This window comes from Delphinapterus leucas, chromosome 4 (genome assembly GCF_059928025.1).
Source record: "Delphinapterus leucas isolate spDelLeu-1000000601 "Yukka" chromosome 4, BTC_Dleu_Yukka2, whole genome shotgun sequence".
Taxonomy (NCBI): domain Eukaryota; kingdom Metazoa; phylum Chordata; class Mammalia; order Artiodactyla; family Monodontidae; genus Delphinapterus; species Delphinapterus leucas.
Window position 1 is genome coordinate 139,631,117 of NC_143132.1, and position 14,869 is coordinate 139,645,985.

Consider the following 14,869-nt stretch of genomic DNA (forward strand, 5'->3'; position numbering starts at 1 on the left):
GCGCACTGACGCTCCCCCTCTTATTTCTGAAAGGCTGCGACACCACATCAGGCTCCATATCTTTTCTGTAGCCGCCTTTCCGCCATGACCCCACTGGGGGTCTCCACGCTTCAAGGAAACGCTTGTTGTTTCCTCGGGATCCGCGTCCACTCCCTCCTATTCCATTCTCTTCTTCCCTGTTTTCCTCACTGTTCTTCCCTCGTCCGTTTTGGTTCTGCCCTCCCTGACGCAGTGCTTCATTCCCTTTGCAGCCCCAGAATCCACATCCTCTCTGTGCCTCCATCAGTCTCCCTCCTCAATGTCTCCATGCTAGCTTTTCGTGTGATTTTGATGTCTTTTGAGGTCACCTGGACTACCCCAACTTTTCCTCGGGACCAAGTCCTTTGTGGGTGAAGAATAAAATTAGGATTTGAGAGCCAGGAATAAGTTAGCGCTTGATCTATATTTGGAAGCAGGAGCGAGCAGGCCTAAGGAATGTGGAGATAGTCATTATGCTGGACCTCCTTTTTCTCCATGATTACAGACCCTGTTGAGAGAGGGCTCTTCCACTCTGTGTCCTGGGTGAAGAATTGGCTGACTGAGCATCCCGCTGTGATTCACAGGCTCCTGGTTTCCCTTCCTGGTAGCCCCAGTGCTGGTTAAGACTTGTTTTTGTCAGAGGAGCTTCTCCTACACGTGACTCAACACCTTGGAAGAGGGTGTGTTAGATAATGCAGTTCTATCTTCCTGTGGTCACTTGCCGGGCCATTACTCTGCTTCCTACTGACAACAGGTCAGCCCTTTCAGAGGAAGGGTATTGGGAATATGATAAGAGCGTCATTTACTGAGCAGTTTACTGATTTGATGTTTTAGCAGAGTGAAGGGCAATGTGGAATGTAAATAAGACACTTCACAGAAGCACCTGGCCTGCGGTTTGAGGCAGGTTTGTGTTAAAAGGGAGTAAGGTGGCTGTTCATGCTGTGCTTTAACTGCAATTCAGAAACATGGGCAGGATTAACCTTTGGAAATACAGTTCAACCTTCTGCTCCAAACATCTACAGGAGTAATCCTTGTTAAAGTTATGGAACTGGAGTGTGGCAGATCCTAACTTTGCCAGTTCCTATCAAAATGAAATCAGCTTATATTGTGCTATGGCCTTTCATATTTCATATTGGGTTTTACAGTCACAGGATTTTAAAAATATGCTCTGTTCCTTTTGATCCTTATAATAACCCTAGTAAAACACCTCATTGTGGATAATAAAACATTAATTTTTCATCTGTCACTTTGCAGAAGGGGATAGCTTTGCTTAATAAAATGTTTTGTAAATTCTAGCCTTTTTTCTTCAAAATAATCCACTGGGAATGAGAAGAAAAGTATGTGGAGGTATAGATGAGACAAGATTGTCCCAGAGCTGGTAATTATTGAAGCTGGGCAATGGTACACACAGCTCATGGTATTATTCTGTCTGCTGTTGTATATGAGAAGCTGTCCACAATGAAATAGCTTTCTGAAAAATTCTAAATGGTGTGTATTTTCCATTTATTTGAGTTATAAAAAATTTCAGTTCTTACATGGGAATGCCCTGCAAACCCTTAGCAAAAGTAACCTGGTGGATAAATGCTTTTTTCCTTTCCCTTTAGATGACTTTAAGCCGGCATCTATAGACACTTCCTGTGAAGGAGAGCTTCAGGTCGGCAAAGGAGATGAAGTCACAATTACGCTGCCGCATATCCCTGTAGGTTTTATCCCACTGTTGTTTTTTTTAATGTGGAATCACAGTGAACCCTCATATTCTCTGTTATTGCAATTTGATTTTTCTCCTATTTAAATATTTCTAGATTTCTGAAGTGCCAGTATAAGGGAAAAAGGAATTTTGGGGGTAGGGCAGGGTAGAATTCATGCTTCCCAGGTACTTGAGTAAAAATAATTCTTTGTCATTTTCCCCAAGCTCCCTTTTCCCCCATTTGTCCCAAAGTAGACAAGGTTCCTGTGTGGACACCTGGCCCCTCCCTTAGACACACGTAGCTTCCCCCCAGCAGCTACAGAGAGAAAGGCCCAGGTGCCCTGCAGATGTAAAGCAGCAGCTTGGGAGTGCAGAGGGCAGGAGCTGGGTCGACACGGGTCGTGAGTCTGGCAAGGGGTGATGTGCAGGCTGGTGGTTTCAGCCAGAAAACAGAGGTGCAGAGCCTTCAGCCCATTTAGGGCTGAGGAACCCAGTTAAAAGCTGAATGGAGAAGCCTTGCCCGAGGCGGTGCTCTGATCGCAAAGCCCAAAGGATCAGAAAAACACTCTTAATGACCATGGGTCATTGTATGTCCCAGCCCTGTCCTGGAACATCAGTTCTCAGTAACCAGTGATAGAATGAAAAGGCTCTGGACAGGGAGACCTGGGAAGCTTTGTGCTGGGGAAAACTTATTGTCTGCTAGTTCAAACTGCTATCTCATTACTTGTTGCCTTTGGCAAGTTCCATCATCTCCCTTTGGACCTTAGTTTCCCAAATGTAAAATGAAGAGGTTACATCAGTGGTCCCTAAGGTCTCTTCCAACTCTTAATTTTTACTGTATGAATAAGGAGTCAAGCAGCCAAGCAGTTTCTGATTCCATACAGAGGATTAAACGCTATATTTGGCAAATATTAATGACCACCTGCTGGGTGCTGGCTCACTACTAGGTACTGAGAATACAGGCTTGAACAAAACAAGCACGTTTCTTGCCCTTAGGGAGTTTAAATAAATATAAGAAAGCGTAGCACTTATTTTGGAAAATCTGGGAAGGCTTCCCTGAGGAAGTGACCTTTGAGCAGATTTGAATGTTGAATAATTAAAAGGGAAGGAGAGGGTGGGATGTTGCAGGCAGAAGCCCTGTTAAATCCCTGCAAGAAAGAGCTTGGGTCTGAGAGAAGGCCAGCTCCTTCTGCTCTGGAGCCTGCAGAGCCTGAGGCGAGTGGAGCCGGGCATGGTGGAAGGACCAGGTGGCTCGTTTAAAGATTTTCTTCTTTGGCCTTAGAGTGATGGGTAGTGATTCAAGGGCTTAAGCGGGTGAATGGAATGATGTACTTACTGTGAACCAGCCAGAATAACGAGCTGCCATTGGAGAATGCTCTGTGGTTACTTGGCACGGGGGGAAGCCTGGACTCTCCTATTACAAGGAAGTACGGAGGTCACTCACTAGCTTTACTACTTATAGTGAGAGCTCTTCTCAGTGTCAGACACGTAATGCATAATTTATGTTTCTCAGTTCACATTTTACCATTATTTGTAACATTTCCCAAATCCCTGGAAAAATGTACAGTAATTTAAAAATTTTATATTTATTTCTTGATTACTTAGAGCCAGTTGCACAGTCACAGATTCTTGCCGTATTTTTATTTCCTCTTTATTTTTGCTTGGGAAGCCAGCAGGAGTTAAAATACAAATTGGTTCATTCTGTTCCTTTTTGAGTAGCTCTGATAAAAGATGTGATGAGGTAAAGCCACCTGTAAATTCAGTTTTGATATGCATAACTGGTGTGTTTGGTTTGATTGTCTGAATTGTACTTTTGTGGTGTGTAGGGATCCACACCACCAATGACTGTGTTCAAGGGGAACAAGCGGCCTTACCAGAAGGACTGTGTGCTTATTATCAATCACGACACTGGAGAATATGTGCTGGAAAAGCTCAGCAGCAGCATCCAGGTCAAGAAAACAAGGTATGTGAAGAAGCAGATACAGATCAATGTGCCGTTTCTATAGATTTACATTATCTATTCAGTTATTTTATAAGGATGTGAGAACCTGGGTGCTTCGTGTTGTTGGCAGTCTCAGCAGCTCCACCTCTCTCTTCTCAGATAAGTCAATAAAATATTTTTTCCTCAAAGGCAATAAAGAGAGATAATGCTTTTAAGACCTGAAACATAGAAAACATTGCAGAAAGGAGTGTACTGTATGATTAAATCAGTTTTATTAATTTCATGATGGTTGATATAGTACCACCAAAGGGATAAGGTTTAAGTTTACAGACTTAAAGTTATGAAAGAATAATTTAATAATATATATTCTTGGGCTTCCCTGGTGGCGCAGTGGTTGAGAGTCCGCCTGCCGATGCAGGGGACACAGGTTCGTGCCCCGGTCTGGGAAGATCCCACGTGCCGCAGAGCGGCTGGGCTCGTGAGCCATGGCCGCTGAGCCTGCGCGTCCAGAGCAATGGGAGAGGCCACAACAGTGAGAGGCCTGCGTACAGCAAAAAAAATAAATAAATAAAAATTAAAAAAATAATAATATATATTCTTTATTAGAGTGAAAACATTAAATTTTTACAAGGTACATTTGAGGTCATTATTACACCAAAGTAAAGCTTTGTCTATTATTTTTGAACAATGAGCTCTCTTTAATTTTTAATTCAACAGACATTACACGTGTCATGTGAAGCCAATTAGATTTTATTTTAAAGTCAAGTTTCATTCTGTAAATAGAAGTAACCCAGTGGTTCTATTTATATCGTGATACAATAATTATTGTCATAGAGTAATTAAATTTTAAAGAGTGTTTAATGTTTTTCTGTTTATGCTTCCTCAAACCATTTTTCTTTACTCATTCCACAAAAAGTAAAAGTACCTACCATTTATTGAGGGTACTTTATTTATTTATTACCACGTGCCAGGCACTGTGCTAGATGTTTTACGTACATTATCTAATCTTTACAAATAACTTTTGAAAAGGTAGTGTTGTTACCCTTACACACACACACACACACACACACACACACACGACGAGACTGAGGATCAGTGAGATTGTGACTCACAGTGTGTTTGTGTTGATTACCTCCACCAACGAGGTGCTGCTCTTAGGCCTCTGAGAGCTGATGATTGTGGGAGTTTGACTTGCTACTCAGTGTCATCTGGGAACTAGCAGTATTTTATCACTTAGGTGTTTGTTAGAAGTGCAGAATTTCAGGACATACTAAGTCAGAATCTGCACTTTAACAAGATCCCCAGGTGATCTGTGTGGACACCAAAGTTTGAAAAATGCTGAGCTAGTCCATTTACAAAAGAAATTGTTAATAGGTAGCATTTCCTTGGTCTGAGGTGGAGTGCTCTGCCTACCTGCCAGCAAGAGCTGGACTGTGGTAAAATGAGCAAGCAGTAAATAGGTAATGGAAAAAATTGCTAACAGGCCAGTATTTCAAGAGCTAGTTTAATAACTCACGTGTATTTGTAACTTTATACTGCACACAAGGTGAATAGTTACATTTTCCGTTATTAAAATGGGTTCTTGTAATTGCACTATATCCCACCTCTGTGTCTTACCTGCTGCTTGATATAAAATGTGAGCTCCGTGAGGGCAGCGAGTCTGTTTTATTCGTCTCTGTGTCTCTGGTGCACGGTGCAGAACTGAAATGCAGTAGAATGAGTAGTTTGTGTGATAAAATTAACAAATACCAGTATTTTGAAGCTGTCTGTAAAGAGCCTGGGCTTCTGCAGAGACTTCCAGGTGCTTGGTAAACGAGGCAAACCTGAGAACCACTGTTCTTGCCTCTCCAGTTTAAAGTCCGTATCTCATTTCAGAGCTGAGGGGAGCAGTAGAATCCAAGCCCGAATGGAACAGCAGCCTGCGCGTCCCCCACAGCCATCACAGCCACCACCGCCTCCGCCACCTGTGCCATTCAGAGCTCCAACAAAGCCTCCGGTTGGACCCAAAACCTCTCCCTTGAAGGATAACCCCTCACCTGAACCTCAGCTGGATGATATCAAAAGAGGTAGAGAGCATTTTCTGGAGCCATGGTAGCAACTTGGAGGAGGGTATTGATGTTTTTGTGGAGATCACGAGACCACGTACACGCCGGCGTGGGCATTCTCCACCATCGTAACAGTTTCCGCAGGGCCCGCCGTTCCACAGGTGATGGCGGGCGGGGTGGGGCGGGCCGTGGAGGCAAGGTTTACCACTTGGCTCGTTTGACAAGGGAGAGTCCGGGACAGTGACCTGAGCTGTGGCTGTCTTTGCAGCTTTCTGCTTAGAGGCCTGAGGCTTAAACAAGCCTGCCTGCCATCTAAAGGTCCATACGGCACACCTTTTAAGGCTTTGAAAGAAGAGAATTACAAGGTACTGGGGGTAAAAACCAGGTGTGCCAATGTTGGTATAGTGTCTAGGTTAAGTTCCACGACCACTGCTTTGTATTAACAAAAGTGCGTAAATATGATAGCGCCTGGGACACTGGGGACGCTGGCCTAGAAGGACTTAGAGGTCTGGTCAGGCTCTCCAAGGTAAAACCAAGACAGAGGCACTCACCTTGGCTGTCTCCCCCCCACACAGTGGATGGTTTTAGTCCAGACACTTAGAAAGTTATGAAAGTAAGTGTTATATTTCATATTTGTGAAGTTCTGTGAAACAAAGTTAAACCCATAACAGTAGTAAACAGGAAAAGATAAAAAGTTGCCCTTGGGAAGTTTGCCTTTCCCACCCTGTGGAAATACTGTCTTTTCACAAACAAGATCACTCTCTGCGTGGTACACAGTTCTTAAGCCTCTGGATTTTTTTTTTTTTTTCCTCATGGTTATTGGAATGCTGTCTATGGAAGTTTTCACTTTAGTCGAACAGGAATTGGACCATGACAGGTTGTTGTTGCCAGTTATGCTTAAAGAAACCATAGTCATTGAAGGCCTCATGGTAGGTTTGGACAGGAAGATCTGGCATCTTCCTTGATGTAGCCTATGGTGAGTCGTTAATGTGCTCACTCACATTAAAAGGGTCAGGTAGAACATGTGTTTCCTTCCCTGCTTTACATTTATTAACATTGCGGTACCTGAAGGCATGCTGTAAGTCAAATGTGTAAAGCACAGAGGAGGGGTGTCGTCCCGCCATCTTTCTTCAGCCACCACGGCTCCTCCTGCGAGCCTTGTTTACCTGTGGAACGTGAATGCTGGAAAGGCCCCCAGAGGCTGTCTGCTGTGGCCCTTCCTTTTTCCGGAGCATCTTGGAAAATTCATTGCCTTCCACCTGGGTCTCCCTGCTGGTTAGAGGTGGATCCAGAGCAAGAGCTCAGACCTTCCAGTTCCTGGTCAGGTATTTTTGAGCCCATGAGCAGAATGTTGCTCTTCTCTTATTTGGTGTTTAATCCCATAATTCATAATTCTTTTTTTTTAAAGTAGATAAAGGCAAAATAGACTTAATTCATTTCTCAGAAGAATCATTATCCTGGAGCAGTCTGCTTTTTGGTTATTTTGGGTGAATTAAATGTTTCCATTGTCTCTCTGGAGATGTGTTAGATGTTTTTGTTTGTTGGTTTTGCGTTGGGTCATTTTGTTTGTTTTTAAAGACTCAAGAAGCAGTAGTTCATTTTCAGTTATTCCTCGTTGCTCTTGGTTTTGCCAGCTTACTGTTTACAGAGGCTTGATGCACTGACCCCCGTCCCGTCATTTATTCCAGAGTTGAGGGCCGAGGTGGACATCATCGAACAGATGAGCAGCAGCAGTGCAAGCAGCTCCTCAGACTCCGAGAGCTCGTCAGGAAGCGATGACGACAGCTCCAGCAGTGGAGGCGAGGACAGCGGCCCCGTGTCCCCTCCACAGCCGTCACACCAGCAGCCCTACAACAGCAGGCCGGCCGTCGCCAACGGAACCGGCCGGCCGCAAGGAAGCAACCAGCTCATGTGCACCCTCAGTAAGTGCACGCTCCCGCTTCTGGGCCGAGGCGGGGGCTTAGGGGTGGGAGAGGGAATGTCAGGCCAGAGCTGGAGCTTCTTTTCATCCTACACCAGAGTCTATAAACCTAACGGTACTTAAGGCATAAGAAAGGGTCCTGACAAAGGCAATTTGAAGCAGAAAAGAGTAAGTTACCAAACAGTAAAAAAAGAAAAAGCACAAAACTAGAAATCTGTTCCATCTCTTTTCTTTTCCTTATTGGCACAAATTAGGTTTTGTGAATTCTGGAAAGTGTTGAAACGTGAGCCGCAGGGCTCTGTACTTTCGCATATACCAGGCTTTAGGGGTGCCGCCTGCCCCCACCCAGTCCCCCACCTCCAGGTTTTATACAGTCCTGAGAGCCCAGTGCCATCAGAGTGCGGTATCCCACAGCCCACAGAGTTGGGAACCTGTGCCCTTAGAAGGTGTTTGGCGACCAGCTAGCCTTCGCAGGAGGGAAGGGAGGGACATTATAGCATCTGGTGGCTTTGAGTGCAGTTGGTGGTAAAGCAAAGCAGGGGAGAACAAAAACAAATGTCTTTGTCTTGGAGGTGGGGAGAGTGCAGATTCTCTGCGCCCTCCTCTCTCCTGACTCCCTGGAGTTGGATGTTCTCTTCCGGTCTGACTTCTGTGAGGAGGCTGGAAGGTCAGGAGGCAGTGGCGGGGAAGCTAGCCTAGGTAACCCTGCTCCTGTGGGCCGGGCAGAGGTCACTCTCAGCTCCACACTGTAGACGTCATGTAAACCCCTGAGGTGAGGCCCGGCCCCAGCCTTGTAGGGCGGTAAAGAGCATCCCTGGCCTCTACCCACTTAGGTGCCGGAGCACCTCCTGCTTTCCTCCAGTGTGTCAACCCAGAATGTCTCCCGGCATTGCCAAGTGCCCCTGTGACGTTGGAATCAGTGCCAGTGGAGAACCACTGTGCTGGGCCTTGCTCTACTATCTGAGTGAGTTCAACACTTTTGTGACGTCAGTTAAGGCTGTTATCTGCTATCCTGTTAACACAGGCCCAGCTTCTGGATAGCAGGGTATACTTGATGCTCTTCTCAGTTGGCTCGGGAGAGTAAGTTTCACACTGCGAGTTTGGAATTCACAGTGGAGAACGACCAGACAGCTACTTGGCTATAACTCAGCATCTTCATTTTGCCCAGTCAGTACTAAACTATTCCTTAGAATAAAAGAGCCAAAAATGGCTCAGTGCTTCTTACTTACCTACCAGCGCCTTAAACTTCTGTTAGCTCTTCATAGCTCCAAGTCCTCCTGGCCTGCAGCTCTTCCATGGCAAGACCTTAATCTTTGCATACCTCATATACAGTAAAGTACTGGAGTTATTTAAACCAGGATCGTCAACTGGAACCAATTTATAAGCCCTAAAATCACAGTAAATAGCGCAAATTTGGCAAACCCTAATGTGAAAACATACAGAGTAATGATAATATTGTTTTTCTGAATGGTAATGTGTATTATATCTTCTCCCCCCAAAAAAAACAAATGGATCAGTTTGAACCTGGGTCAAATTGATTGCATAAGAAATTTCAGAACTGGGATTTCAGCTCCATTACACTGACCTGTTTATGTGCATGTCACCTTCTTTGTAAGTGATGGCGCTTAGCTCTGCTGATTGGAGGTTGTCAGCTGGTGTTGATCCCATCGCCTTCCCCACGTCTAGAGCAGCAGATGTCACCTTTTTTGGTCTCAGACTTCTTTATGTCGTAAAACTTTTGAGGACCCCAGAGAGCTTTTGTGTGTGTAGCTTATATCTATCAATATTTACCATATTAGAAATTAAAACTGAGAAATACTTAAAATAGTAATTCGTCTAAAAGAACAACAGTAAACCATCACCTGTTAAGAAAAATAACATTTTTATGAAAAATAAATTTTCAAAATAAAAAAATTATTTAATATGAAGAGTAACATTGCTTTAAAAGTTTGCCAATCTCTTTAACATCTGGCTTAGTACAAAGCTGGATTCTTACATCTGCTTCTGTATTCAATCTGTTGCCGTAAGTTGTTTAGGTTGAAGTATATGAAGAAAATGTGGCATCACATAGATGTGTAGTTAGAAAAGAGAGGCCTTCAGGTCGAATCCTACTGAAAGGGTCTCAGGGACCCCAGGGTTCTCAGAACAAACTTTGAGGAGAGGTGGCCTAGAGATTAGTAATCCAGAAATACAGAAGTTCACTTTTCTTCTTTTCCAAGTGGTATCAACTGGGGTCCTGTTATTCTTATCATATTAGATGGGAAAACTTACATTCTTCACTCCTAAAACCTAAATGTCACACACTGGACAAAACTTTGAGGCTTTATAGAGCTCATTAGTTCATATTTGTGGTATAAGGTAATGTGAAGATTCTGGCCAGAGGGGTCAGGGGGCTACTGGATTAGTATATGAGTGGTATGCACAGTATAAATAGTATTCAGCTTCCTTAACAGGAAGCCCAACTTGGTATTATTTTCACTTTTATAAAGCAACTTAATATGAACAATTCTACTAGACAGTGAGTCATTTATAAATATTTTTTGTTATTTATTGACACACGTATGTCTAGCCTATCCCTCCCCTGTTTTATCCCAGAGAGCAGTATTGCTGTGCTTTGCAGATACCAAAAATAGCAATTCCTTTAAAACGTTGACTGCACCAGTTCTGTCACTGAGCCAAATCGGTTTTCCTCCCTAATTAAATGGAACTGGCCTGGTTTTACTGTAGTGTGAGAGCCCAGGCAGTCAACCAAAGAACCGTGGGGAAGTCATTTTTAAATTGGGTACTTTGGGTTTGATTTTGTTTTCTCTTTATAGGAAATGACTTGCAGTTGAGTGAGTCTGGCAGTGACAGTGATGACTAGAGCCGGATCTTTTGAAATCAACTTTTTGTGCACAGATCTGCTGCGAGACTAGGCTGCTTTAGCGTGGAGTCCACGCCGAGAGGAAAACGTGAGGATCAGTGACTGTAGGAGGAGTTGGAGGCTCTGGAGCGCTCAGATGTGCATGTCTTTAACATAGCGGTGATGGGTGATTTTCTCGTGTAATTTTTGAACAATGTCACGTTTCAAAGTTTTAAGTAGATCTATAGCAGAACTAACAGAATTATATCTCTTATTTGGTTAACACTGTTAATGAAAAACAGACAAATGTGCCCTGGTTTAGGTTACTCAAAGGCCATTTCTTCACCTAGCCAGTGATCCAGTTGTAAACCTCAGCAGCCACCAGCTTGGCCAAACGGTCTGCACCAGTGAAATGAAACAGTCTTTGAGGGGTGGGCAGGGAGGGAAACCTCAAACTGCAGCATAGATGCATGTTTAAACCACTTTCAATTATTTGCACAAAGTGGTGAGGAAGTTCTGTCTGACCCAGCCTGAGAAGCCTGTGTAGAAACGGACTTCAGGATGGAGTCCGAGAGGGTCAGCTGGGGGGACCTCAGAGCTCTGCTGGCTCAGCCCCTCGTCTGCGCAGTGCTGGTTTAGGGCTAGTGTCTTGCCCCCAGTCCGGGCTTTTCCCACCGCTCCCGCCCCTGAATCTCACTTACTAGAACCAGAGATTCTAGTTAAGTACACATGGGACTTTAACAGTTGTGCAATGGAGCTTTTATTGGATTCCAAAAGGAAGAAGTGTTGGCTACTTCTAGCCCCAGTTTAGATCCAAACAGTCCCTAAGTGCATGAGGCTAGGGGAGCAGATTAAACCAGCAGCCGCTGTGCTGAGGCATGTGACTCGATTAAGTTGAGGCTTTTAGTTCCATGTGGATCCATAGTGAGTGTGTTTCTTTCAGTAGGTTTCACTGGGGGACTAGGAATGGTAGAGAGGTGAGGTGAAGAAGCCTCTTTGAGCAAATGAGCTGGCAGCCGGTTTCCGGACCAGAATCTGGATAGGAGTCGTGCAGTGTGAAACGAGCACGTGTTTTGATAAGGTTTTTCTGTTCATGCTTTTGTACCACTGTTTGTGCCTGACTCCCAGACTGATTTGTATTTATTATATGCAGCTAGAAGAAAGTCACAGGTTGCCTTCTGCAGTGTGCAGTTTCCAGATGAATCTGTTGTTGCAGGAAACTGGTGACTAGTAAATGTTCCGTATGCAGCAAATGTGTGATAAGTCGTCCCATAATTAGTATGGAGTAGCCCATTTCTGTAATTTGAATGACTGTGTCCTGAGAAATTTCTGTCTCCTTTGGTTCAGTGGTATAAAGAACATTAAGAGTGATTTTTCTTCCTCGAGGTGGCCTCTCCCTCCCCAGCTAGTGGAGGGAAGCAGTCTGGACCTAGAAAGAAATTAGATGATCCATGGTGGGGGCTTAGAGTTGAGCCTTGCAGAGTCACCTTTTAGACCCACACAGTGACCCCAGTGAGCTGGAGAAGGGGGCCTGGCAGCACGCTCACGCCACTCTGCCAGGTGCCACTCAGGGGTCCACGCCAGTGCCCTGTGCTGGGTTCTCAGCCTGTTAATGAGACTTCAGTGGATTTCATGGCATGTAGGAACTTACTTATAATGAATTGATCATTACGTTTTAATTCCTTGGTAATGAAAGCTCAGGGAAGCCAAAAGGTCATGGTTGGGAGACTTGAATTGCTACTGGATGTGAGAATTGTTTCACTGCTCTTAACTTGCTCACTGGGGCAGGTTCCAGGAACTTGAACTATAAATATCTATTTAAGCCTCTCTCTTTCTTTTTTTTTTCCCCTCCCAGAGTCTTGATATATGTAGACAAAACTGCGGTTTGGGGCCTATCGGGTCAAGATGTTTGTTTCTATAGGAAGTGCTTGCAGGTGGCAGTGGGCTTGGTGAGTTAGGCTCGCTGAGCTCAGACCCTTTCCCCGTCATCCATCCTGCCCAGCCCTGCACAGTGGTAACATCTGCTAGCACAGCTCCCGTTTTGTTCTCTGCACAAAAGCCTTTGGCGGTTCCCTCCCCAAGCCCTCCAGCTTTACCCAGCAGAGTAAGGAATCTTTTCTTTTTGGAAATGAAGAATCTGGCCTCGTAAACTACTTCTCACGAGTGCCCTCCTGCCAGCCAAACTGGACTTGTTCTTCCTGCCTCCGTGCCTTGTCACTCTCTCCTCCCCCAGCCCCACTCAGGGGTCTCTGTGGGTGCCCCCTTCATGGACGACTCCTCTGTTGGTTTCACCAGCTGGAGTACTGTGTGCACACACGGACCTTCCTCTTGCTCGAGCTCTGGTTGGTGTGAACTCCTTCAAAGCAGGCACCGCCGTGGTCATCTCTGTTCCCTGGAGGGTGCCCAGGAACAGACCTGTAGATGCTCACAGCCTGGTGGGAAGGGAGCAGAGAACCAGCCAGTGGAGCACAGAGGGCAGATGTAGAGGAAACATTCCAGGTGTTTGGAGACAGCTGGAAGCTATCCATGCTGATTTTCGTGGTTTTGAAGTCTCTAACTGAGTTGTTAAAATTGCCTTTTCTTTGTTCTGTGTAACGTCTGCCACGCTGTGGTTCGAACGGCGAGGTGTGAAGACTTAAGTCCGAAGCACCTGAGGAGCCATGGCAAGCAAGCCACAGTAAAGATTTGGGGAAACTTAACAAGCTAGAGGTTTCTCATGATGCCACTCATTTCTGTAGCAGAGTCATATTTTTCTGTGTGTGGTATTAATATGTATGTGCTTCAGTGGTGGGAAAACTTGAAAATTCCAAAATCCTTATTACATCCCTATTTGAGAGGCTGGTTAAGTAGGGTGTGGTGCAGTGTGTGTGTGCGTGTGATGTATTTATTACATTATTTTGAGAGAGTAACCGTCTGTTATGTGGATATACATTGGGTACAGCCAAATTGAATATTTCCATTTGGCGAGGAAGGTAGGATTCATGAAACTCAGGCCTTAACCAGTAGGCTGGATGACAAGACCAATTGAAGCGTTACGAAATGTCTTTTTGTTGCTCCTGTTATCTTTGTCTTGGGCTCATTGTCTCATTCTTTAATGATTATTAAAATCATGTGCCTGAAAGTTTATTTTGCTTGATTATGAGGTAGACATGCACGTTTATATTTATGTAAAGTATTTGCTGTAAAGTGTTTTTGGTTTATTCTCTTAAAAGATCACTATATTTAAGTAAAAAATGAAGGTCAGCAATACACTTCATGTCTTGGTGGGTTTTATTTTCTTACTAGAAATCAATCTAGGAATCAGTGAAAAATGTAGGGTTCTTTTAAGAATCCTTTGTGCTTAAGCCTAATTACCTAAATTGATTCCCTTTTAATTTGGTGTTTATGATCGTTAGGATGTACACTTCAGTTTTAAAAGGTGTGAAGTTCAAAACTAAAGGGTGGCTTTTGCAAGGCACATGGCACCTGAGGCCTTTTTACTGGGTCTGGAAAGGCAGGCTTTTAGCTTTGGGTCTGGGAACCATGCAGGGGTATCCCTAGACATGTATCCTAGTCATTTAGCTCGCTAGAGTCCTTCCACCTGGAATGCCACGCTGCACAGAAGGACACGTGTACACCTCTGACCCCCAGTCAACACTCACAGTCTGGAAATGGTCCTGCCTCCTGCTTGCCCTCCGCACCTTGGATACAGCGACGCCCACACCTGTCTTGTGGTCTTGGCGCCCGGATAGCTGTAAATCCCTACGAGGGAAGTGACCATGTTCCTTTTAAATTCTCTGTGGCGTCTTTTACCTATTGGGTGCTCAGTAGATTTGGATTGAAGACAATTACGCGGTCGGAGAACTAGGCCAGGAATCCTCTGCTGCTTATCCTGTACCCGGCTCCCTTGTCTTCCGGTGGAAATGGGAGACTTGAGCCAGGACTCTCAGTGGGGAAGCGGTGGTGCATGTCCATCACCTAAGGGACTGTTGATCCTCAGGTAACTATTGCCACCACAACAGTGTGTAACAAACCATTCCAAAGCTTGAAGCTTAACACAATAAGCGTTTATTCTGCAATTTAGGCTGGACGTGGCTGGACAGTTCTGGTCTTGACTGGGCTCCTTCCTGTGCCTGGGATTTGACAGGTTTAGCTGGTCTAGGATGACCTCAGCCCTCACAGCTAGGGCAGCTCAGGTCGACTCCATGTCTGTCATCCTCAGCAGCCTGGCCTGGGCATGTTGTCACAGCAGAAGCTGAGGAGCTAGATGAGAGGAGACTACCCCGTCACAATTGCTGACATCTCATTGGCCAAAGCGAGTCACAGGGCCAAGTTCAGAATCAAGGGGCTGGTGGGCAGATACACTCCAGCAATCGATGTGAGGAGTGGCAAAGTTCTTTGGATCCCGGGAGGTGTGGGAATTGGGGCAGTTACT

General features: G+C 44.9%; 1 protein-coding gene across 3 annotated transcripts in view; it reads left to right on the forward strand.

The window, feature by feature from the left end:
* The window catches only part of EAF1 (ELL associated factor 1), a 47,734-nt gene that overhangs the window by 733 nt on the left and 32,132 nt on the right, over nt 1-14,869 (forward strand). The window contains exons 2-7 of one of the 3 annotated variants that reach the window (XM_089911172.1): nt 1,623-1,717; nt 3,532-3,668; nt 5,523-5,713; nt 7,381-7,614; nt 8,447-8,577; nt 10,430-13,706. In XM_089911172.1, the coding sequence (XP_089767298.1) occupies nt 1,623-1,717; nt 3,532-3,668; nt 5,523-5,713; nt 7,381-7,614; nt 8,447-8,577 (788 nt within the window). In that variant the 3' untranslated portion in view covers nt 10,430-13,706. Of the gene's footprint in view, nt 1-1,622; nt 1,718-3,531; nt 3,669-5,522; nt 5,714-7,380; nt 7,615-8,446; nt 8,578-10,429; nt 13,707-14,869 lie in introns of those variants that run through there. The other 2 variants (XM_022561743.3, XM_089911171.1) reach the window with 2 other exon arrangements.